Here is a 25,017-nt window from a genome sequence, read left to right as displayed (position 1 = left end):
CCCAAATAATGGTCTCTTTAACAGTTTTTAAATATTAGTTTCCCTTAACTTTTTGGTGATAAGTTGATTTAAAGTAGAAGAATGACAGTACAGCTTACTGTGCTTTGTCAGTCCAAGTAGTCAATGTTAGAAATATGGTTTCTAGATAAATAGATGTGTCACCAAAAGGCTAGAACACAGCTAATTGAATTAGTTCTTTTCTTACTTCTTCTCCACCATGAATTAATAACACTTCTGACTTTGTTTGACCTTTTAAAGTGCCCCTTTTAAAAAGGGATGATTGATGTTAAAAATTTCTGCTTAATACAGATCTTGAGTTTTGTGGTGTCTGTTAATACCGTAAGAACTAGCTATGTAGCCGGCGCCACGGCTCACTAGGCTAATCCTCCGCCTAGCGGCGCCGGCACACCGGGTTCTAGTCCCAGTCGGGGCACCGGATTCTGTCCCGGTTGCCTCTCTTCCAGGCTGGCTCTCTGCTGTGGCCAGGGAGTGCAGTGGAGGATGGCCCAAGTGCTTGGGCCCTGCACCCCATGGGAGACCAGGAGAAGTACCTGGCTCCTGCCATCGGATCAGCACGGTACGCCAGCCGCAGCGCACTGGCCGCGGCGGCCATTGGAGGGTGAACCAACAGCAAAGGAAGACCTTTCTCTCGGTCTCTCTCTCCTACTGTCCACTCTGCCTGTCAAAAAAAAAAAAAAAAAAAAAAAAATTAAGAACTAGCTATGTAACAGTGAGCAAAAAACTTATTAACAATTACATTACTTATTTAAACATTTTAAAAAATTCAACATACTGAGTTAAAACTTTTGTAATTTTTAAAAATTATGGAAAATGGATTTGAAAGATATTTATTTTGCTGTAAAAATTTTGAAATCCATGAATATAAAATTTTCCAAAAATTCATGAAAAGCGTATTATGAAAAAAATCATGCATAGATTTTAAGGCTTTTAGTGTTAAAAAATAATCTTTTAAAACTCATTTTTCCAACAGACTTTTTAAGGTAACTTCATATAGTATGTTCACTTTAACCTCATAGTCATTTAGTAACCTGTATTAGACTATGTTTTACAGTGTACTTTTGTCAGGTACTCTGCCGGGTGACTGAGGAGAGCAGGCATGAATAAAGCAAGGTCTTATGTGTAGACAAATAAATGACAATACTATCATGGGAGTTTATATAAAGGGGATGAAACAATAAATTCTATCTTTATATATTAGAAAAGGCTTCACAAGTAAACGGTGTTTGGACCAGATCTTGAAAATTAAGTAGGAATATTCTTGAAGGTAGCAACATAATATTCCATGACACCATGAGCATCACTCATGTGCTTTTGGATCATACCTTGATTAACTGTGACTGAAGCTTAGGGTATAACAGGACATGTAATTGGTTGTACACAAGTAGGTGGGGCTGTTGGAAAAGCTGAAGAAGTCGATCAGGACCAGCCTGTAGAGGAATTTAAGTGCAAGTGTGTAGAATCCAGGTTCTTATCCTTTGGCTGATGACAAACCATTAGATATTAAGGATACTTCAAACTGGTTTTTTAGAGAGATAGGATATAGGAGAGAAAAGATGCTTGAGTAGACTGCTTTAATAGATCCAACAATAATCAATGAAGGACTTAATTATTATATTAAAAAAGGATAAAAGGGAATGTTTTTTTTTTTTTTTAAAGATTTATTTATTTGAAAGGCAGAGTCACAGAGAGACAGAAGCAGAGAAAGAGAGGTCTTCCATCCGCTAGTTCACTACCCAAATGGCTGCAACAGCCAGAGCTATGCTGATTCGAAGCCAGGAACCTGGAGCCTCTTCTGGGTCTCCCACAGGGGTACATGGGCTCAAGCACTTGGGCCATCTTCCACTGCTTTCCCAGGCCATAGCTGAGCACTGGATTGGAAGTGGAGCACCCAGGACTCGAACTGGTGCCCACATGGGATGCTGGCATTGCAGGTGGCAGCTTTACCTCCTATGCCACAGCACTGGCCCAAGGAAATGGTTCTGAGAGCGATGTCAGTGGCCAGCATTGTGGTGTAGAGGGTAAGCTGCTGTCTGCAGTGCCAGCATCTCATGTGGACGCTGGTTTATGTCCTGGCTGCTCCTCTTCCAATTCAGCTCTCTGCTAATGGGCCTGGGAAGGCAGCAAAAGATGGCCCAAGTACTTTGGCCCCTGCACCCACATGGGAGACCCAGAAGAAGCTCCTGGCTTTGGCCTGGCCCAGCCCTGACCATTGTAGCCATTTGGGGAGTGAACCAGCAGAGGGAAGATAACTCTCTCTCCCCCTCTCTTGCTGTAACACTTTCAAATAAATAAATCAAATCAATCTTTTAAAAAAGATTTGAAAGTCAGAGTTACAGAGAGGCAGAGAAGCAGAGAGAGAGAAAGAGAGAGAGAGAGAGAATGGTCTTCCATCTACTGGTTCACTCCCCAGTTGGCTGCAACAGCTGGAACTTTGCCAATCTGAAGCCAGGAGCTTCCTCCAGGTCTCCCACATGGGTGCAGGGGCCCAAGGACTTGGGCCATCTTCTGCTGTTTTCCCAGGGCATAGCAGAGAGCTGGATCAGAAGTGGAGCAGCTGGGACTTGAACTGGTACCCATATGGGATGCCGGCACTGCAGACTGTGGCTTTACCCACTATACCACAGTGCTGACCCCAATAAATCAATCTTAAAAAAAAAAAAAAAAAGGATGTAAGAGAATCCATAAGCTTGAGGACAAGTTATGGAAGGGCAGCAGAGGAGATAAAAATGCCCCAGAATTTTAGATAAGATGAATAAAGGAGCAGTGAAATTATTAACTTAGATAAATATAATGAAGAAAATGAAGAACTGTCATTAGGTCATTTAGCTGGAAGAGGCTGAGTCAGTTGGCTCATAGGTGTGGCTGTGAGCTCAAGCTGAAGCAGAAACTTTAGCTTTGGGAGTTGTCTCATGAACCCTACTGAACTTATGATACAGGAATAGAAGAGTACATAAAGCAGGAACATAAGAAAGCTTAGAGCAGAATCCCAGGAGAAGGGCTTCAGAATGCTTATTGTCTGAAAGCCATAGCTCTTTGAATTGCAACTCCTTTTGAAGTCTGTGTCCCATCTGATCTTCCTGCTACATTTTCCATATTTGATAAGAGCTTTGAGAGCTGCCTATGAGATTGATCATTCAAACCCAAGAATTTCATAATAAAGAGATGATGGGATTCCAGCTTGCCATCAACTCAAAAACAGAATTGAAACTTTGTTAGACTGTGCTATTTCTGTAATCATAATGTTATTTGATATTTCATGAATTGCAACAGAAGTGTAATTCAGTTCCACAGTATTATGTCTTACACCTACCATGTGAAAATATTAAACATTTTAGAAATCTGTTTTAAGTTCTAACAAATTTTATTTATATTTGTCAGCTGTTTGTGATATAGGTTCTGCTTCCTTTAAATATGATATGCGCCGACTCAGTGAAATTCTGGCATTTCCAAGAGCCTGGTACAGGAGAAGTATTGCAAGACGTTTATTTCTCGGAGACCAAACTATAAATTTGCCAAGTGAGCTTCTTACATAATTAGTTTGCTTTTAATTTTGCTTAATAGTGGCAAGATCCATGATTGATAACACAAAATTTTTTTACTTGGTTAAGTTGAACAATACAATAGTATCTTAGATACTATTGTAGTATTGTGTACTAGAGAGAATTGTGAAAGTGAAAAGTAGAGTCAGCATGACCCAGTGGAAAATATTATAATTTCTAGTACTGGGTCTGTTCTCTTACATGTAAAATGGTAACATTAACCAATATACTCTCATGGAGTTTTCATGAGAATTAAATAAAATACTGGAGTGTTCCTTGAAAATTGTAAATTGCCATACTGTTGCCAAATAGACAGCTAGAAACAATGTGCAATCTGACTAGAAATGGTGTCTAGGTGGAATTATTTTATAACATGGTAATGTTACCTTTCACTTTTGTTTTTGCTTTTCTAACTTTTCTACTAGCATCTGGTCCAGGAACACCTGATTCCATTGAAGGAGTAAACCAACACCTTTCCCCTGAATCATCAAGAAAAGCTTATTGCAGGACCTGGGAGCAGCCAAGTCAATCAGCCTCCTTCACACATATGCCTCAGTCACCTAATGTGTTCAACGAGCATATGACAAACAGTACCATGTCACCGGGGACAGCAGCGCAGAGCCTAAAATCCCCAGCTTCCATACGATCAAGGAGTGTGTCTGACTCATCAGTTCCTCGAAGAGGTGATACTATTGTTTGCAAGATAAAAATACTACTGTGTTTCCAAGAAAATGTTATTCATTCCCAGATTTTTATCCCAGCTATAGGGAAATACACTGTTGAGGATTTTATGAGAGGCCAGAAAAAGCAAAAAACAGAAATAATAAATATTTCAAGTATTGCCAGAAGAGGTGACAACCGATGACTACCAGCTTTGCAAAAGGAGAGGGGCAGAGGAATTAGCATATTGTCATCATGATCTACTAGGTTTAGTTGTTTTTAGGTTCAGTTGTTTTTAGAAAAATACCTACAATGTTGTTAAAGTACCAAAAGAGTCTGTGTTTATTCAGTCATTGTTTTATTCAGTCAGCAATTTTTGAACTCTTTTGTGTTCTTGGCCTTTGCCTTGGCCTCAGTGTATAAAAATGAATGATAGAGTTCTGTTACAAGATAAAATACATAATGAGCAAACGCAGGGTTTAGTTTATACATTGAGTCCATAAAAACTCAGAATACAGGCACCCCAGGTAACCTCTACATTTTAAAATCCTCTATTTGGAAGCAGTACCTTATGGATTTTCTCCTTTCTTAAGGAAATCCTAAGAGAAGCAGGTTAAGACACCAGCTGGCATGTCTACATCCCATAGAAGTGTGCCTGGGTTCAAGTCCCAGCCCCACTCCAGTTTCCAGCTTCCTGCTAATTCACACCCTGGGTGGCAGTAGGTGATGGCTCAAGGATTTGATTCCCTGCCACTGTCATGGGAAATCTGATTGAGTTCAGCCTGGCTCAGCCCTGGATCTTGCTAGTATTTGGAGAGAGAACCAGATGTTGGGAGTATGCTCACATTCTCTCTCTCAAATATTTTAAGAAAGAAAATAAGTAACATGTGCTGCCATGTGGCATGCACACCAGGAGAAACCTTTCAAGAAGTAAGATTGCCAGCACTAAATAATCATTAAATGTTAATGGTAATTTTAGCAATATGACAATTTTTAAACATTGTTTTAATAGAAAAAATATCATATTTTTATCTTTTGGATTATAGAGTAGCTTTTGCTTTGTTATTGGCTTGCCATTTAGGTGAATGAATATGTATATGAATTTTTCCTTTTTAGATTCACTTTCAAAAACATCAACTCCTGTTAACAAATCAAACAAAGCAGCGAGCCAACAAGGGACCCCATGGGAAACACTTGTCGTGTTTGCTATCAACTTGAAGCAACTGAATGTTCAAATGAATATGAGTAATGTAATGGGAAATACAACGTAAGCTACTCAGACACAAAGAAAATACATCTAATCACTATTTGTAATTTTCTTATGTTGTACTAAAGTAATTGAAAACCTTTTTTAAAGCTGAAATGCTTGAAATTGTAAAGACAGTGAATGAGAGATGTAAATTGTTTTGTCCTGAAAATAGCTTAACTCTAAAGATATAGCAATATAAAACAGCACAAAATACATTTTCCAAAAAGTGGGAGCAGTAGAAGAAAAACAGTGATATTCTAGGCAGGAAGAAACCATCATCAATGTTAACAATTCAGACATTGACTACACAGTTTTTATATGAAGTATGTTAACTTCTTGTCAGTCTTGATCTTTTATTTAAATAATCTAATTCATTTTTTCAATTCATCACATTGGAAGCCATATATCTAATTAATAACACCTTTTTCTTTTTTTAGTTGGACAACTAGTGGTTTGAAGAGCCAGGGCCGTCTATCAGTGGGAAGTAATCGGGACCGAGAGATTAGCATGTCTGTTGGTCTGGGAAGATCACAGTTAGATTCTAAAGGAGGAGTAGTTGGAGGGACCATAGATGTCAATGCTTTGGAGATGGTTGGTACGTTAAATTTTACAACTGATCTAGCATATCTTCAAAAATTATATTGAAAAGGGGTTTTTGATGAGTTTTTCCCATAGACATTTCTGTGAATAGTAATTATTGTTTCTGTTTTAGCTCATATTTCTGAACACCCAAATCAGCAACCCAGTCACAAAATTCAGATTACAATGGGCTCTACTGAAGCTCGTGTTGATTACATGGGCTCAAGTATCCTCATGGGTATCTTCAGTAATGCTGATCTTAAGCTTCAGGATGAATGGAAAGTAAACTTATATAATACACTGGATTCAAGCATAACTGATAAAAGGTATTTATTAAGACATTACTTTGAACGTTTTACATAACTGCTTTTAAAATATTTTCTACCATCTAGTGATAAAGCATAAGTAGTTCATTTTTCCTGCAAAATTATCTTTTATTATAAATTAATATGAGTTAAAATATGAATGTATATGAATGAAAAAGTTCAGTGGGGAAGAGAATTTTTCTTATAATTTTTTGGTCTCGTCTGTAAGATATATGATAAAGATTTTTTTTATGCTCTAGTGAGATTTTTGTCCATGGAGATTTGAAGTGGGATATTTTCCAAGTAATGATATCAAGATCAACCACACCAGATCTGATAAAAATAGGAATGAAGCTCCAGGAATTTTTCACCCAACAGTTTGATACCAGCAAACGAGCTCTGTCTACCTGGGGACCAGTTCCTTATCTTCCACCAAAAACAATGACTAACAACCTAGAGAAGAGTTCACAAGAACAATGTAAGAAATAGAATTTAGCCTTTATATTTGCCTTTTCTTTCAATAAGTCTATTACATTTTAATTTAGAACATTTAAAATAATAATTGGTATGTCATACAAGATAGCCTATAGATTCCATGTCCCAGTTACTCAGCAAAGGACCTAAAATACTACTGCTATGAGAATTAGAGGTTATCACTGGAGAAGTCATCATTTATCACCCCACTCCTTGCCACAACTCATCTGCCCCCATATCCACTCCATGGCCTTGAACACTGTGTATGACAGTAACATGTTCTGGTTTACAGCATGAACTACAAAGTCAGAATCTGAGTTTAGATTTGCTGTGTTATTAGGCAGATTATTTTCACTAATTTAGTATTAAGCAATAATCATGTTATTAGGCACTATTCTGGGTATAAGAGAGAGAGTGGTGGAAAAAGTCCCTACCCTCATGAAGTTTCAATTCTAACAAAAGAGACAAACCATAATTAACTTACTACCTAAATACGTAAGATAATTTCATGTAGAGAGAAGTGCTGAGGACAAGAACAAAGCAGTGGAAGAATAATAGCTACTTTAGAAAGTGATCAGGGAAGCCTTTTCAAAGGAGTGACATTTTGGTGGGAATGTGAAGGAGTTGGGTTAAGATCTGGGGAGAAAGAGTTCCAGGCATGGGGGTGGGGGGTGCACTGAGGAGTCCAAAGTTTTCACAGCAAGAACAGATCTGGCTTGTTTGAGGATTGTTATGGGGCCATTGTAGCTTAAGCAGAATGAGCAAGGAGGCAAATGCTGGACATCAATTCAAACATAGGATTGTTAATACAATGGGTAGCTTCTGGAGAGTTTTGTTGAACAGATATGATACCATTTTGATTTACCTTTTCATGAAATGTGTATTTTATATATATATGTATATAGATTTACATACACACAAATACAGATGTAAAAAAATCTGGAAGTATATGTTCTAAAGGCTTCACAGTGATGATTTCTGGGTGGAAGGGGATGTTTAAATTTTTTGCTTGCTAGTACTTTAGCTTTTATTCAATGCATATGTATTCCTTCTGTGACAGTAAATTATTATAAAGCTATGCAACTACTTCTCCCCACTTTTATCTCTAACATCCTCATTAAATCCACCAATATCTCTTGCCTAGACTCTTGCAGTGGCCTCCTTACAGTGGTAATATAACTATTTATGTAACAATGATAATGGTATTCCAATGGCTTCCTTATTTCCATTCTTAACTATTCATGGTATATTGTTCACATAATAGTGTGATGCTTTAAAAAGGAATACTTTAAGAAAAGATAAATCAAAATGGCTGTCCAAACCAATGCATGTATTTCCAGTATAAGATCACAGGTTAAATGTGGTTTTTTTGTTCCTTACTCTCTAATATAGTTCCTGTTTTGTATAGGCTTCAAAAAATTCATGAAAATGTGTATTATGAAAAAACATGTGTGGATTTCATTTTTTTAAAATAACCTTTCAATTCCATTTTTCCACAAAATATCGAAATCCCATTAGATGACCTGACTTATTGAAAAGACCTGGCCAGTTGTCCTGTAGAATATCTTACTTTCCAGATTTTTTTTTTTCAGTTGCTTTCTTGTGGTGTCATTTACTTTGTTCCTCTAGTCCCTGTATTTCTTTTAACCTAGAATTAGTTTCAGGCATATACCAATTAAGGTATATTCCCCAAAACACCTTGCTTAGATTCTTCAGAAAACATCTTGTCATACACAAAAAAATTGAATGAGTTTAGGTTATTGTTTTAGATTAAAAAAAATACCCACTAAATACAATGCATGATCATTAGATGGATCTGATACGAGAAGTGTAGAAAACAGACAAGGCATTACTAGACTAAATGGGAAATATAAATGTGAATTGTATGTTTTATTAGCGCTTTTAAAACTAACATGTATCTGAAACATCTGGAGATCTTATTAAAATGCAGATTCTGATACAATAGGTATGGGGTGGACTTAAGAGTATATATTTCTGACACACTCCTGGATAATACTGATGCTGCTGATCCTCTGACCTCACTTGAAGTAGTTACTTAAAATAAGGGGATCTAGGTCGTAACTCTTCTGTTCTGCTTTTTTATTTGAAAGAGTCACGATGAAATACCCAGTTTACGGAATTTATTATGAGAATTATGTAAAATTTCATATAAGTACTTTGTAAATCCTTAAGCACTACAAAAGTGGTAGTTGTAATTATTATTTAATAATAATCAAGTTACCACTTTTCCTTAGCTCTATCCTCAAGCAGCAACTTTTAGCTAGTGCTTCATTAAGCCAGGTGCAGTGCATTGTTTTCATCTATTCTCTGAGTCACCTAGGTGTATAAAGTAGCCACCTGCTGCCTTTCTATCCCATAAACATGTTCATAAAGCTCACTTCAGGATAAATAGCTGTGGTGGTGTTTTCTTTTCCTTGCAGTGCTGGATGCAGCTCATCATCGACACTGGCCTGGAGTATTAAAGGTGGTATCAGGATGCCACATATCCTTATTTCAGATTCCATTACCAGAAGATGGAATGCAGTTTGGAGGATCAATGAGCTTACATGGAAATCATATGACACTGGCTTGTTTTCATGGTCCAAATTTTCGGTCAAAATCCTGGGCCCTTTTTCATTTAGAAGAACCAAATATTGCTTTTTGGACTGAAGCTCAGAAAATCTGGGAAGATGGTAAACTGACACATTTCCCGCTTTTACTTTATCCTATCTTGTGATAAGATTATAGGCCGGTGCCGCAGCTCAATAGGCTAATCCTCCGCCTAGCAGCACTGGCACACTCGGTTCTAGTCCCGGTCGGGGCACCGGATTCTGTCCCGGTTGCCCCTCTTCCAGGCCAGCTCTCTGCTGTGGCCCGGGAGTGCAGTGGAAGATGGCCCAAGTCCTTGGGCCCTGCACCCCATGGGAGACCAGGAGGAGCACCTGGCTCCTGCCATCGGATCAGTGCTGTGCGCCTGCCGCGGCGGCCATTGGAGGGTGAACCAGTGGCAAAAGGAAGACCTTTCTCTCTGTCTCTCTCTCTCACTGTCCACTCTGCCTGTCAAAAAAAATAAAATAAAAAAGTATAAATGAAAAATTTTTACTATCTTTGTTTTATAATATTTCTGAAGTCTAACTCTATTTGTTATGTATCTTACATGTTGAGTTGTTCACTGTCAGTTTGTCAAATCTATAAAATGTGGGACATGTCAAACAACCTGTTTCCAAACTTGCCATCTCATCCCTCCTTTCTTAGGCAGTTTAAGTTTCTGTTGCTATGGCTGGGTATGGTCATTATTGTAGTTACTGTAAATATTTTTTACAGAAACATGACAAGAAGACAAAAAGTAGTAGAGTTAGGAAATTATTTGCCAGTCAAGTCTATATTATAATACATACAGGCAAGCTGTGTTTGCTTCTGTTTTTACAGTGATAAACTAAATTTCTTTGTACTTCAGTTTTCCTTCATGGTGGCTTCTTAGTGATGAAGGAAAAAATGGTTGATGTTTTTCATCTTACTGAGAACTAATTTAATTGTAACAAAAAAAGAGAAACTTTTCTTTTACTCATTTATTTATTCATTTCATAGCCTTCCTTATCTATATATGACTTAGCTGTATTTTTCTTTTGTTCTAGGTTCTAATGATCATTCTACCTATATTGTACAAACATTGGATTTTCATCTTGGACATAATACCATGGTTACAAAACCATGTGGTGCTTTGGAAAGTCCTATGGCAACAATAACCAAGATAACAAGGCGTCGCCATGAAAATCCTCCCCATGGAGTAGCAAGTGTGAAAGAATGGTTCAATTATGTAACAGCCACAAGGAATGAAGGTTAAAAATTTGAGTCTGTTAAGTTTACTTTGTTTGCTATATTTTGGGTAATATTGGCTATATTTAGAACTTAAGCCAGGTATACTTTAAACAAAGTTTCATTTTATTCCTGCTAATACAAGTATTGATTATTTAGTCCACAATTACTACCCTGACAGTGCAAATCTCATAGCACCAGATTATTTTGGATGAAAATGAAAATATTTAAAATAAAATTGGCTTTAAATAAATAGTTTATTGTACTATAAAAAATTAGAAATACTTTGGAAAATAATATTGTTAAAATATTTTATAGTAATGCTTATAATTGGAGGTTTGGAGAAATTATTACATAAATAAATAACAGAATGCCACAAACTTAAAGTTCAGGGAGGCTGGAACAAAATGAAACCAAATAGTAAGTATAAAGTGAGTACTTGTAATGAGATTCTTTTATTTATTTATTTATTTTTTTGACAGGCAGAGTGGACAGTGAGAGAGAGAGACAGAGAGAAAGGTCTTCCTTTGCCGTTGGTTCACCCTCCAATGGCCGCCACGGCCAGTGCGCTGCGGCCGGCGCACCGCGCTGATCCGATGGCAGGAGCCAGGTACTTCTCCTGGTCTCCCATGGGGTGCAGGGCCCAAGCACTTGGGCCATCCTCCACTGCACTCCCGGGCCACAGCAGAGAGCTGGACTGGAAGAGGGGCAACCGGGACAGAATCCAGTGCCCCAACCGGGACTAGAACCCGGTGTGCCGGCGCCGCAAGGCGGAGGATTAGCCTAGTGAGCCGCGGCACCGGCCGAGATTCTTTTCATTTGATTAGATACACCAGACTTGTGATAATGTGGTCATGGATTATTTTGTGGTTGTTCTGAGGTTTGAGTTTGCAGTATTGATTTTACCAATCATCTAATGCGAATTAGAAGGCTCACTAGATTGAGACATGTTAAGACTTGATTGCTTTAAACTTGAGAGTGATCATCTTTCAATGGAAAAGAAGGTAACTTGAACCCTGTGAAGAAAAGTTATAGGATAGACAACAGCAGACATTAAAAAATTAAAATTTATTTAAAAATATTGGAGAATAAGGGAGGATAAGAAAGTAAATTAGAAGATTATTCCTGTTTTAACTATTCTTTCCAAATACAGATTTGGGGAAAGAGTTTCTTTTCAACTGGGATGCTCCATAGAGACTATTAGCATACTGAACCACTATTAGTGTAAATAGAAAAATATTAATTTTTATGACACATATAGTATACTCTTGGCACATCTGTTGGGGAAAATTAGGACTTCTTGATTCCAATTTCAGGATCATATTCAATTCCAGATACTTTAAGAGTGAGTGTTCAATCTATAGAGACCCTTTGGCTTAATGAAACTCTTTTTTAAGTTCAGACATGAATTCAGTAGAGAAGAATATTCATTTTAAAGTATGAGAACTCAAAACCAACATGTATTGGGTTTATCAAAAATCACATTAGAAAGCTTCGGTCTTGGAAGCTGTAATATCTATACATACACTTATAGCTATCTTTTTAAAAATATTTTTCTTATAGCTGTCTTTTAAAAATGTTTTTCCAGCCTTTAAAATGATAAAAGTTTTATGTGCTGCAGTGTCTTAAAGGCTAGAGGTTCATCAATGCCTGTTTCATTTGACTTTTACTGTCTTTATTGTTATGCACGTAGAGCTAAATTTACTTCGTAATGTCGATGCTAATAACACGGAGAATAGCACTACAGTGAAGAATTCTAGTTTGTTGAGTGGATTCCGAGGAGGTTCCAGCTACAACCATGAAACAGAGACTATCTTTGCATTACCAAGGATGCAGCTCGATTTTAAATCCATTCATGTTCAAGAACCACAGGAGCCTTCATTACAGGGTATGTGGGAGAACAATCTTTAATTTCTCAAGTTATAAAAATAAATTTCTCAAGTTACTTTTTGAAAAAGAACTCTAAAGGAACTTCACACTACTGCTGTACTCTCCTAGATTATTTTTGTAATATTAACATAATTAATTTATTCTGAGTCAACTTGATGGGTGTTTTAACAGGAATATGACTTCTGACAAGGAAAATGGGGAATATTAATTGGACTTCATGTACAGGACTAGTATAAAGAATAAGTGGCATGTACTAGCAAATCTTAATAAACTATCATTTTGTAAAGTACATAGAGAAATTACTCATTTCTCTATAGTTGCATTTCAAGTAGATGCATCTACATGTAAATGCATCCTATTTAAATCTTAATTAATGGGAAGAGTACTTATCTTATTAAATGTTTTACTATAAAAGAACTTTATCATTGCAGATGCCAACCTAAAGCCAAAGGTGGAATGCAGTGTGGTGACAGAGTTCACTGACCATATTTGTGTGACCATGGATGCTGAGCTCATTATGTTTCTGCATGATCTAGTGTCAGCTTATCTTAAAGAAAAAGAAAAAGGTGTGCAGTATATTTTTTCTTTCAAGCTGAAGGAAATACAATGTCATGTATATGAGTTTTTATAGTCTAGTAATAAAATGAATATAAAATGTCTCCTTCCTCCGTGAGTTGCTAGTATCAGTAAACAGCATTAGCAAGGCTATGTGAAAGACCTTTTGAATATCTGCTAAATACCTCACACTTACTGATGTTTTATAATTTTCAAAGTATTTCCCTATACATTATCTTATGTATATTTTCAATGAGGCTTTGTAGGAGGTTTTTATAAAACAGAAAAATATGAGGAAATACTGCAAATTTAACTGAAGTGACTAAAACAACTATGTAAAAAAGAAGCATATATTGTCAGAGAAGGTTCATGGAAAGTTCACCTTATCTTTTAATTCTCTTTTTCCATGAACTTTTAAAAGCCCATAATTGGCAAAAATGAATTAAATAAAAAAGATAAATCTATTTGGAATGCAGGGAACTTTTTTTTTAGGAAAAAAAAGATTTATCTATTAATTTGAAAGAGCTAGAGAGAGAGAGAGGGAGAGGAGATCTTCCCATCTGCTGGTTCACGCCCCAGATGGCCAAAACAGCCAGCTCTGGGCCAGGCCGAAGCCAGGAGCTTCGTCTGGTCTCCCACATGGGTGAAAAGACCCAAACACTTGAGCCATCCTCCACTGTTTTTCCCAGGCCATCAGCAGACAGCTTGATTGGAAATGGAGCAGCCAGGTCTCCAACCGGCATCCATACAGGATGCTGGCATTATAAGGAATGGCTTAACCAGCTGTGCCATAACCTAGGCCCCAAGGCTTTTCTATTATAAAAACATTTACCTAAGCATGCACTAGTGAAAAGGCCATTTTAACTTAGTACTCCATGCTTCAAATATATGTATTTGGCCAGTAACAGACAAAACTCTTCAGATGTGTGGATTACATGGTATATAAGTTATATCTCAAAGCTGTTTTTAAAAGTCATCCACGAGCAGATATTTAGCCTAGTGATTAAGATGCAGATTAAGATGCCCACGTCCATATTGGGAGTACTTGGATTCCAAGTGCATGATGGTTTAAGTAATTTGGTTCCTGCCACCCATGTGGAAAACCTGGATTGCACTCCCAGACTTGTCCACAACTGTTGGCCATTGTGGGCATTTGGGGAGTGAACTAGCAGATAGGAGCTCTCTCTCTCTTCCTTTAAAATTATATGTATGTGTGTATATATAAATATACATACACATCATTTAATTTGAAAAAGAACAACAGAACCAAGATGTAGAATTACAAAACCCTGTATGAAAGAAAGAATCCACCTACAGCCATTTTTTAGGAACTATAAATGATTTTAGTACCCTAATTTTACCATCAAGTAAATGATCTCATCATTCTTTATCATTAGTGTCGACATTGTTTTTTCTCCAACATATACTAGTTAATATTTATTTATGGTTTATTTCACAATATTACATTTTTAGGAGTAAAATTAAGTAAGGCTTTGACCAGATCATAAAGTGAGAGATGGAACCAACTGTGAGTGTTCTGTTCTTCTGGTGACTTAAAATCAATTTATTATAAGATACATACATATAATGTTAATCTTTTGGCCGGTGCTGTGGCTCACTTGGCTAATCCTCCGCCTGCGGCACCGGCAGCCTGGGTTCTAGTCCCAGTTGGGGCACCAGATTCTGTCCCAGTTGCTCCTCTTCCAATCCAGTTCTCTGCTGTGGCCCGGGAGGGCAGCGGAGGGTGGCCCAAGTGCTTGGGTCTCTGCACCTGTATAGGAGACTGGGAGGAAGTACCCAGCTCCTGACTTTGGATTGGCGCAGCGCCAGCCGTAGCAGCCACTAGGGAAGTGAACCAACAGAAGGAAGACCTTTCTGTTTCTCTCTCACTGTCTATAACTCTCTGTGTGTCTCTCTCTCTCTCACTAACTCTGCCTGGCCAAAAAAAAAAAAAAAAAAAAAAAAAGTTAATCTTTTATTTTCATTACAGCCATTTTTCCACCTCGAATTTTATCTACCCGACCTGGACAGAAAAGTCCAGTTATTATACATGACGACAATGCCTCTGATAAAGACAGAGAAGATAGCATCACTTATACTACTGTGGACTGGAGAGATTTTATGTGTAACACATGGCATCTAGAACCCACTCTTAGGTAAGCAATGGGTGCATATATTTTACGCATATCCTAAGGCATTATTACTATGAAAAATAGGTTCTGAATAGTATGGGTTAAGTATGGTTGTCAAATATTTTAGTAGTTACTTACTTGTAATTTCTATAGCTACTGACTTTTTTGCTACTCTTTTCTGGCTTTGTAAGATTTTTTAAGTATGGCAAATGAAGAGCACACATCCAGAATACCTCAGCACTAATTTTAGCTGCCCACTCTGTGACACTCTGTCAGTTAATTCCTAAAATATGGCAGTAACTTCTCCTCTGCTATTACTATTATTTTTTCCACTTTCTCATCATGATGTTATTTTCACATTAGCCTTAGCTACAGTAAAAAAATTTAGATGTCGTACATCATGATTAAGGACCCATTATACTCTCTCACGGTATATATTAGGACAATATAATAGAACCTACAATAACATTCTATGTGCATATTAAGCAGTGTAAATCCATGCCTAAAATGTCAAATTTAACGTTGTTAGATTCAGGCTCCTTACTGAGTTATGTTCTGTTACAGTCATGATCCCAATTACATCAGCTTTTCATACCAAAATTTCAAAATATTTCCTAGCTTTAGTGATAATGGTTTCCATAACCAGTGGTACTTGCTTTCTTTGTCCTTGTTTGTGATTGACATAGCCTTCCTATATTTTTCTCTTTCCTTTCATCTGCTTTGTTGATTAAATTAACTGTCTGAATCCTAGAATAAGAGGTATTCAAAAAAGTCCATTTATACCAGGTCAATGTTCTGCAAAAACAGTTAATTTTATTTAGATAAATTTAATAGACATATTTATGCCACAAAATAATCCCAAAGTAAAAAAAAACTGTTATACAATGTATTCTTGTATAAGGAGAAAGAAGTGACTGTGTGTGCTAGTAATTTGTATTCAGTAAAAATTTTCATAACCAAATCAAAAACTTCAGTATGAGAAATATTAACAGTGCTATAATTCAGAGACAATACTAAAATATTGCAAAGCTATCAGTTCAGAAAAATATTTGGAAATTTGTATTTGTGAGTCTAAATAATTATAATGGAATTGACTAAGTATCTTATACAGTGAAAATATACAAGGGTACTTCAAAAAGTTAAGAGAAAATGGAGTTAAAAGTTAAGTTTATTTTGGTACAAAGGATTGTTGATATCCATGCATAGTGTTTTTAGGACATACCTTTCCATGAGCTTTTTGAAGATCCCTCATATGCATGGATTTCAAACATTTTTATACCAGAATAAACTTAAACTTTTAAAAAAGTATTTGTTTTATTTATTTGAAAGGCAGAGTGACAGAGAGGGAGAGACAGAAAGAGATCTTCCATCTACTGGTTCACTCTCCAAATGGCCACAACAGCTGGGGCTGGGCTATGCTGAAGCCAGGAGCCCAGAACTCCAACCAGGTTGGGTGGCAAAAGGCCCAATTACTTGGGCCATCTTCCACTACTTTCCAGGTACATTTGCTGGGAGCTGGATCAGAAGTGGAGGTGGGACTTGAACCAGCATTCTAATATGGGATGCTACAACACCACAACACTACCTCAAACTCACCTTTTAATTCCATTTTTACACTTACTTTTTGAAGTACCCTCATATTTAAATTGTATATAAAATGAATTTAATTTCAAATAATATAAAAATAGTTACCATATTCTTTTTTTAGCAAATTAACAAGAGTAGTTACATAACACAATGTAGTGGTAGAGAGCATGGGTAAAAGCACTGTCTGTAAGCCCAGCTTAAAGACATGGTAGCTAAATGAGCTAGTCCAAAAGACCTTAACTAACTCTTTCCTTTCTGTCTCAGTTGCCCCAAATAAAAAAAATTGGAAAATGATATTACGTACCTTGAAAGGTTGTTACACTAGTTAAATGAGTTGATGCTAAATGCATATAACTATTTGAGTTTAAGGACATCAATGTTTAATACCTCCCTCCCACCTGAGTTCAAGACCAATTGAAATAGGGGGAGAAAGTTGTCAAAATGACCGTTTTAGAACTGATAGAGGCCGGTGCCATGGCTCAATTGGCTAATCCTCCTCCTGCGGCACCAGCACCCCGGGTTCTAGTCCCAGTTGAGGTGCCGGATTCTGTCCCGGTTGCCCCTCTTCCAGTCCAGCTCTCTGCTGTGGCCCAGGAGTGCAGTGGAGGATGGCCCAAGTGCTTGGGCCCTGCACCCGATGGGAGACCAGGAGAAGCACCTGGCTCTGGATCAGCGTGGTGCACCGGTTGCAGCACGCCAGCCACAGTGGCCATTGTGGGGTGAACCAACGGCAAAAGGAAGACCTTTCTCTCTGTCTCTCTCTCTCACTGTCCACTCTGCCTGTCAAAAAAAAAAAAAAAAAAAAAAAAAAAAAAAAAAAAACCAGAACTGATAATAGAGAATGTGTTTAAATGTCTATTGGCAATAGCCTACGAAGTCAAAGTTTAGACTTATCTACAGGCTTTAAGGATGCAGAATTCAAGCCCTGGAGATGTGTAGTCAGCAGCCCTGTATACTCACCTAGCCACATGTAACACTGAGTTCTCTCAGGGTAACCTGCTTAGGGGCCTGCCCTTAAAAAGCCTTTGGTATGGAGGAATAATCCAAAATGTGTGGTTCCCTTGGGACCAGCACTGTGGTATAGCAGGTAAAGCCACTGCCTGCAGTGCCGGCATCCCATATGGGTGCTGGTTCAAGTCCCGCCTATTCCACTTCCAATCTAGCTCTGTGCTATGGCTTGGGAATGCATTGGAAGATGGCCCAAGTCTTTGGGCCCCTGCACCCCAGGTGGGAGACCGGGTTTCTGGCTTCAGATCAGCCCAGCTCCAGCAATCACGGCTGTTTGGGGAATGAACCAGTAGATGGAAGACTCACTTTCTCCTTCTTTGCCACCGTCTCTGTAACTCCACCTTTCAAAAAAAATAAATAAATATTAAAAAAAAAAAAAACAGTATGAGTCATTCCCAAGAAAAAGTAGGGAGGAGGATACTGAACTATACTACTCAGTTCCTTTGTTAACTTTGCCAGGCAAATAAATCAATATGGGGCAGAGAAAGGCCAGGACTATTTCACTAACAGCTGTCACTCCCCAATACAGAAGCCAAGTAACAGGAATAGGGAGAACGGTCCTCCCTTCAAACATGTTTGGCACATGGCACACTCAGTAAATTTTAGCCTTCTGTCCCCACTTTGCCATATGCTCATAAAGTCTTTTAGAATTAATCAAATGTCTTCAGGCCTAAAATAAATAAATCAAAATGAAACTCAGTAAACAATATTGTTCTATAGGCTCTCAGTGATACTTAACAGTCATATATCTATTATTTTTTGAATACTGTTATTATAGTGAATCCAGGAATTACAGTTCTAATTATTCAAATGCATCTACTGAAAGTATTTCAGATATACCTATACCTACTGAGTATTTTATAGAGATTCAGTGATGTTCTTAGACCTACCTTCAGGACTGTGCTATGGAATTATACTACTGAATAGTTAACTACTTATAATTATTATTTTAGATTAATTTCTTGGACCGGAAGAAAGATCGATCCAGTAGGCGTTGATTATATTCTTCAAAAACTGGGCTTTCATCATGCCAGGACTACTATTCCTAAATGGCTTCAGAGAGGAGTCATGGACCCACTGGACAAAGTCTTGTCAGTTCTCATCAAAAAGCTTGGTACTGCACTACAGGATGAAAAGGAAAAGAAAGGAAAAGACAAAGAAGAACACTAAAACATAACTTGATCTGTGAACAAATTATGACTGTATCCATTCAGTTTTATTACACTGAAGTGTTTTTATAGTATAATTTTAACTATAACTTTAAAATAATTCTAATTTTGTGGCTATTACAGAAAAGTTTATAAGTTAACTTGTTTAGTTCCACCATTCTATGTACAGTGAAGTGTTGCATGATAATGTAAATTTTGTGAAAAGCTAGATTAAAATATATAAATTTGCTCATTAGGGTTTATAATTGTATTATGTGCAATATGATTCCTGCATCTTTAAAATATTTGCAGAATAACTGTGAAATTTTTCTGTTATTGGCCATAACTTTTAGAAAGAGAACATTATTGATAATGGGATGGGGGGGTGTGGTCATCAATTGTGTTTTCCTTTTTTATTGTAGACTTGTATAAATATCAGTTTGTATATAGTTTAAACAACTGTGAAATGATCATATACCACTAAAATATTGTTTGTAACTATTGTAATAAAGTCACAATAATGGTTTCAGTCTATAGTTATTTTTGAATTTGTACCTCCTTTTTTAGCTTAATTTTTATACATCTCCATCCTGTGTTAGTTATAAAATATTTTTACAGATTATTATTTATAAAATTATTTAATTACATAAAATATGTAAATAGTTTTTAAAATTAGCTGAAATAGGATACAGTCAGGGAAAGGCACAACACGGGCTTCAGAAATATTAGAGATTCTATTGGAAGATATTCTCAATGGTTCTCTCACATTTCTGCTCGTCCTCCATAGGAAAAACTGCCCTTTGTTCAGAATTTTATTTTCAAGGGTATCTGTATCGTGGACAGTCTTAAAAATATGTATCTCCATCTCGCAGACCAAAGAGCAGATTTCCCTACATTCCTAGGAGATACACTATTTCCCTCTTTTGCAAAAGATCAGAATTCTCCAAACTCATATTTCTGCTGTAACATAATCCACTGTGTCGTATTTATCTGTCTGGACCCAAATGTGCTGCCTCCATGGGAACTGGGGATAAGAAGAACTATACAAACGTGCTGATGCCAAAGCTATAAATAATAAAATCCTTTGTCCCTGACATAGGAATCTGACATCTTCTGCCATCATCCTTGAAACTGGGGCAGACTAACAGTAAAGCTTTTAAATAAAATCTCAAATCTTTCACAGTTCTTGACAGATTGTTCCACTGAATAAGGAGCCCAAAGCATCTGAGATGCCTACTGCGGTCAAACTAACATGGCATGTGTAGTGTAGGAATAAAACATTCTGACAGTAGCCTTGTGATCAGCTGCAGAAATCAGGCAGGATTCTACCAGAAATCCAAATTTTCTTCAACTTCAATCATGAAAGATTTATGTGTTAAATTCTATGGCATATATTCAAAAGTTACCTTAAAAACACATAGGGTGCTTACTCATATATGAAATAAAATAATGCCAAACATTCATTGCGTAACACATACTAAGAGATTTACAACTATCAATATATTCTTCCCAATGACTAACTTTAGTGGATATTCTGTCCATTTTACAGGTGAAAAAAACTAACAGAGCAAGGTAACTTGATGTGGGTTAATTTTTTTCAAATTTTTAACAACAGCCTTCTCAAACATTCCTTCCTTAAATATGCTATCTGAAATGTCAATCGCTTTCCCTCTAATTATTACATACCCCCCCTTCTTGATCATTACTTTTTTTCTTTTTTTTAACTTTTATTTAATGAATATAAATTTCCGAAGTACAGAATATTGATTACAATGGCTTCCCCCCCATAATGTCCCTCCAACCCGCAACCCTCCACTTATCCACTCCCTCTCCCCTTCCATTCACATCAACATTCATTTTCGATTCTCTTTATATATAGAATATCAGTTTAGCATACATTAAGATTTCAACAGTTTGCTCCCACACAGAAACATAAAGTGAAAAATACTGTTTGAGTACTAGTTATAGCATTAAATCTCAATGTACAGCACACTAAGGACAAAGATCCTACATGAGGAGTAAGTGCACTGTGACTCCTGTTGTTGACTTAACAAATTGACACTCTTGTTTATGGCATCAGTAATCACCCTAGGCTCTTGTCATGAGCTGCCAAGGCTATGGAAGCCCCCTGAGTTCACTGACTCTGATCATATTTAGACAAGGCCATGGTCAAAGTGGAAGTTCTCTCCTCCCTTCAGAGAAAGGTACCTCCTTCTTTGAGGACCCATTCTTTCCACTGGGATCTCACTCATGGAGATCTTTCATTTAGATTTTTTTCCCCCCCAGGGTGTCTTGGCTTTCCATGCCTAAAATACTCTCATGGGCTTTTCAGCCATATCCGAATATCTTTAGAGCTGATTCTGAGACCAGAGTGCTGTTTAGGACATCTGCCATTCTATGAGTCTGCTGTGTATCTCACTTCCCATGTGGGATCATTCTCTCCCTTTTTGATTCTATCAGCTGGTATTTGCAGACACTATTCTTGTTTCTGTGATCCCTTTGGTTCTTAGTCCTATCATTACGATCAATTGTGAACAGAAATTGATCACTGGGACTCGTGAGATGGCATTGGTACATGCCACCTTGATGGGATTGAATTGGAATCCCCTGGTATGTTTCTAACTCTATCGTTGGAGGTAAGTCAGCTTGAGCATGTCCCGAATTGCACATCTCTTCCCTCTCTTATTCCCACTCTTATATTTAACAGCAATCACTTTTCAGTTAAGTTTCAGCACTTAAGAAGAATTGTGTATTGATTACAGTATTCAACCAAAAGTATTAAGTAGAACAAACAAAAAAAATACTAAGAGGGATAACATATTAAGCTGCTCATCAACAGTCAGGGTGAGGGCTGATCAAGTCACCGTTTCTCATAGTGTTCATTTCACTTTAACAGGTTTCCTTTTTGGTGCTCAGTTAGTTGTCACCTATCAAGGAGAACAAGTGGTATTTGTCCCTTTGGGGTTGGCTTATTTCACTCAACATAATGTTTTCCAAATTCTTAACAAGGATCACTTTTCAGTTAAAATTTAAACACCTAAGAATAATTGTGTTAATACTTCTGAAAATATACTGTATAGTTCTACTTATTTTCTTACTGTATGTCACATTAGAATGTAAATTCAATTAAGACCCAGATTTTTGTTTTCTGTTTTGTTCACTGATGTACCCTTAGTGCCTACAGTAGTGGCACATAGTAAATACTCAAAATATTAGTTAATTTAGTAAATGGGTAAATAAATGAATAAACAGCTTACTGAATGAAACACCAAATAACTCCAAAACTCCAAATAAAGCATAACATTGCCTATCACATGAACTTTTATCTCCACCCAGTTCTTTCTCAGATCTGAATATGAGGGGTCTTCAAAAAGGTCATGGGAGTGGGCTTTTGGCATAGTGGTTAAGACACTATTTGGAATATCTATATCCCATATTGGAGAACTTGGGTTTGAGTTCCGGCTTTGCTCAATTCTAGCTTCCTGCTAATGCACACCTATTGGTTGATGGCTCAAGTACTTGGGTCCCTACCACCCACACGGGAGAACGGAGATTGAGTTCTGAATTCCTGTTTTCTGCCTGGTTCAATCTCAGCTGTTGGGGGCATTTGAGGAGTGAACCAGCAGATGGGAGCTCTCAGTCTTTGTCTCTTTCTTTCTGCCTTTCAAATAAAAATTATTTTTAAAGTTCATGAAAATGTGTATTGTGGAAAAAATATGCATGGATATAAAAAATCCTCTGCACCAAAATAAACTTAGACTAGTTTATTTTGCCAGTTTGAGGCACTAAAGGATAAGACATCAGTAAGAGCCCTTAGCAACATAGCATGATTCTGCCAAAGCTGAAACAAGAACAAATGTCAAATTGATGGTGAAGCTTGGGTGGGAAAACAAAGATGATGTACGAAAAATTTGTGGGAACAATGTCCCCAAAGAAATCAATAGTTTACAAATGAACAATTCACTTTAAGAAGGAACAAGATAATGCTGACAAGGAAGTCCACAGGAGCAGACCATGCAATTTAAGTTGTAAGAAAAAAAACTAATCTTGCTTGTATCCTAAATGAAGAGAACTGACCATTTATAGCAGCTACTATAGTCAAGAAGACACCTAGTTGACTCAGTTTACACAATTCTGACTGAAATTTTAAAGTTGAACAAACTTTCTGTTTTATGGTTGCCAAAACTGTTGTGCCAGATCAGCTGCAGAAGGAGCAATGCTTTTAGTGGGAATTTTTTATTTCTATTTATTTATTTATTGGACAGGCAGAGTGGACAGTGAGAGAGAGACAGAGAGAAAGGTCTTCCTTTTGCCGTTGGTTCACCCTCCAATGGCCGCCAAGGCCAGTGTGCTGCGGCCGGCGCACCGCGCTGATCCGATGGCAGGAGCCAGGTGCTTCTCCTGGTCTCCCATGGGGTGCAGGGTCCAAGTACTAGGGCCATCCTCCACTGCACTCCCGGGCCACAGCAGAGAGCTGGCCTGGAAGAGGGGCAACCAGGACAGAATCCAGCGCCCTGACCTGGACTAGAACCCGGTGTGCCAGCACCGCAAGGTGGAGGATTAGCCTAGTGAGCCGCAGCACCGGCATTTTAGTGGGAATTTTAAACAAGTGGGGTCAAGATCCTGAAGCATTTTTGTCTAAGAATTTTAAGTAAAGGGCTTTACCAATGAGACTCTCAAAACAAAATACAATGGCTGCTACAAACTGGAACTAATTTAGTTGAAGCAAGAGTGGATCAGTTGGTCAACAGAAAGCTCATGGCAATAGTTTTTTGGTTTGCTTAAGTCTTGTTGACATTTTTATATGGTCAGAAAACAATAACATTTGCTAATCAAGACAGTATTTTGAAAAAGCCAAAGCATTAGCAGAAAAACACCAGAGAGTCCTTCACTGTAACACTACTGGCCCATTGCTTTTATTAAACAAGGGCAATTTTACTACAGTTTTGATGGGAAATCAGGTATCTGCCTTCCAGTACTGATCTGACTCCTTCTGACTTATTTCTGTTTTCTAATCTTAAAATATTTAAAGCACATCTATTTGTGTCAATAGATTCTTTTAAGATTTTTAATTTATTTGAAAGAGTTACAGAGAGAGAGGAGAGGGAGAGAAAGAGAAAGAGAGAGAGAGTCTTCCATCCACTGGTTCACTCCCCAATTGGCCACAATGGCCGGAGCTGCGCCGATCCAAGAACCAGGAGCTTCTTCCGGGTCTCTCACGTGGGTGCAGGGGCCCAAGGACTTGGACCATCTTCTACATCCAGGCCACAGCAGACAGCTGGATCAGAGTGGAGCAGCCAGGTCTTGAACCAGCGCCATATGTGATGTCGGTGCTTCAGGCCAGGGCCTTAACCCACTGCGCCACAGCGCCGGCCCCAGTAAGATTCTTCTAAAGCCGGCACCGTGGCTCAACAGGCTAATCCTCCGCCTTGCGGTGCCGGCACACCAGGTTCTAGTCCCGGTTGGGGTGCTGGATTCTGTCCCGGTTGCCCCTCTTCCAGGCCAGCTCTCTGCTGTGGCCCGGGAGTGCAGTGGAGGATGGCCCATGTGCTTGGGCCCTGCACCCCATGGGAGACCAGGAGAAGCACCTGGCTCCTGCCTTCACATCATCGTGGTGCGCCAGCCGCAGCGGCCATTGGAGGGTGAACCAACGGCACTGGAAGACCTTTCTCTCTGTCTCTCTCTCTCACTGTCCACTCTGCCTGTTTAAAAAAAAAAAAAAAAAGATTCTTCTAAAAATAAAATGGTCCTTTTCCCTCTCCATCGCCCCCTGCCCTCCTTCCTCTCCCTCTCCCTCTAACTCTGCCTTCAAATAAATCTCTTTTTTTTTGTTTGTTTTTTAAAAAAGATTCTTCCAAAAACAAAATGGTTTCCTGGTTGTTTGGGAGAGGAAGTGGGGGAAGGAGGAAGACTTGTCAATAGGTTATTTCAGAAGTTGCAGCAAGGGTAACAGTTGCTTGGACTGGAGCAATAGCAGTGGAAGTGGGCAGAAATGGACTCATTGAGAGCATGCTGGGAGACAGCCAACAGAACAACTGATGGAACAGGAAGTGG

At 38.0% G+C, this 25,017-nt stretch overlaps 1 protein-coding gene across 20 annotated transcripts in view; it reads left to right on the top strand.

The window, feature by feature from the left end:
* BLTP1 (bridge-like lipid transfer protein family member 1) overlaps positions 1–19,492 on the top strand; it is a 244,321-nt gene extending 224,829 nt beyond the window's left edge. For all 20 annotated transcript variants that reach the window (XM_070047638.2, XM_070047636.2, XM_008267930.5 and 17 more), the window contains 12 exons: positions 3,400–3,537; positions 3,986–4,243; positions 5,337–5,487; positions 5,907–6,064; positions 6,182–6,374; positions 6,614–6,831; positions 9,269–9,520; positions 10,463–10,666; positions 12,337–12,531; positions 12,965–13,099; positions 15,079–15,244; positions 18,769–19,492. In XM_070047638.2, the coding sequence (XP_069903739.2) occupies positions 3,400–3,537; positions 3,986–4,243; positions 5,337–5,487; positions 5,907–6,064; positions 6,182–6,374; positions 6,614–6,831; positions 9,269–9,520; positions 10,463–10,666; positions 12,337–12,531; positions 12,965–13,099; positions 15,079–15,244; positions 18,769–18,985 (2,285 nt within the window). In that variant the 3' untranslated portion in view covers positions 18,986–19,492. The remainder of the gene's footprint in view (positions 1–3,399; positions 3,538–3,985; positions 4,244–5,336; positions 5,488–5,906; positions 6,065–6,181; positions 6,375–6,613; positions 6,832–9,268; positions 9,521–10,462; positions 10,667–12,336; positions 12,532–12,964; positions 13,100–15,078; positions 15,245–18,768) is intronic.
* The last annotated feature ends 5,525 nt before the right edge of the window (positions 19,493–25,017 follow it).

The sequence above is a fragment of the Oryctolagus cuniculus genome, chromosome 8 (assembly GCF_051225735.1).
Source record: "Oryctolagus cuniculus isolate XC-2025 breed Fujian yellow rabbit chromosome 8, ASM5122573v1, whole genome shotgun sequence".
Taxonomy (NCBI): domain Eukaryota; kingdom Metazoa; phylum Chordata; class Mammalia; order Lagomorpha; family Leporidae; genus Oryctolagus; species Oryctolagus cuniculus.
Note: the sequence above shows the minus strand (reverse complement) of the source record. Positions and strands in the feature narration are given on the sequence as shown.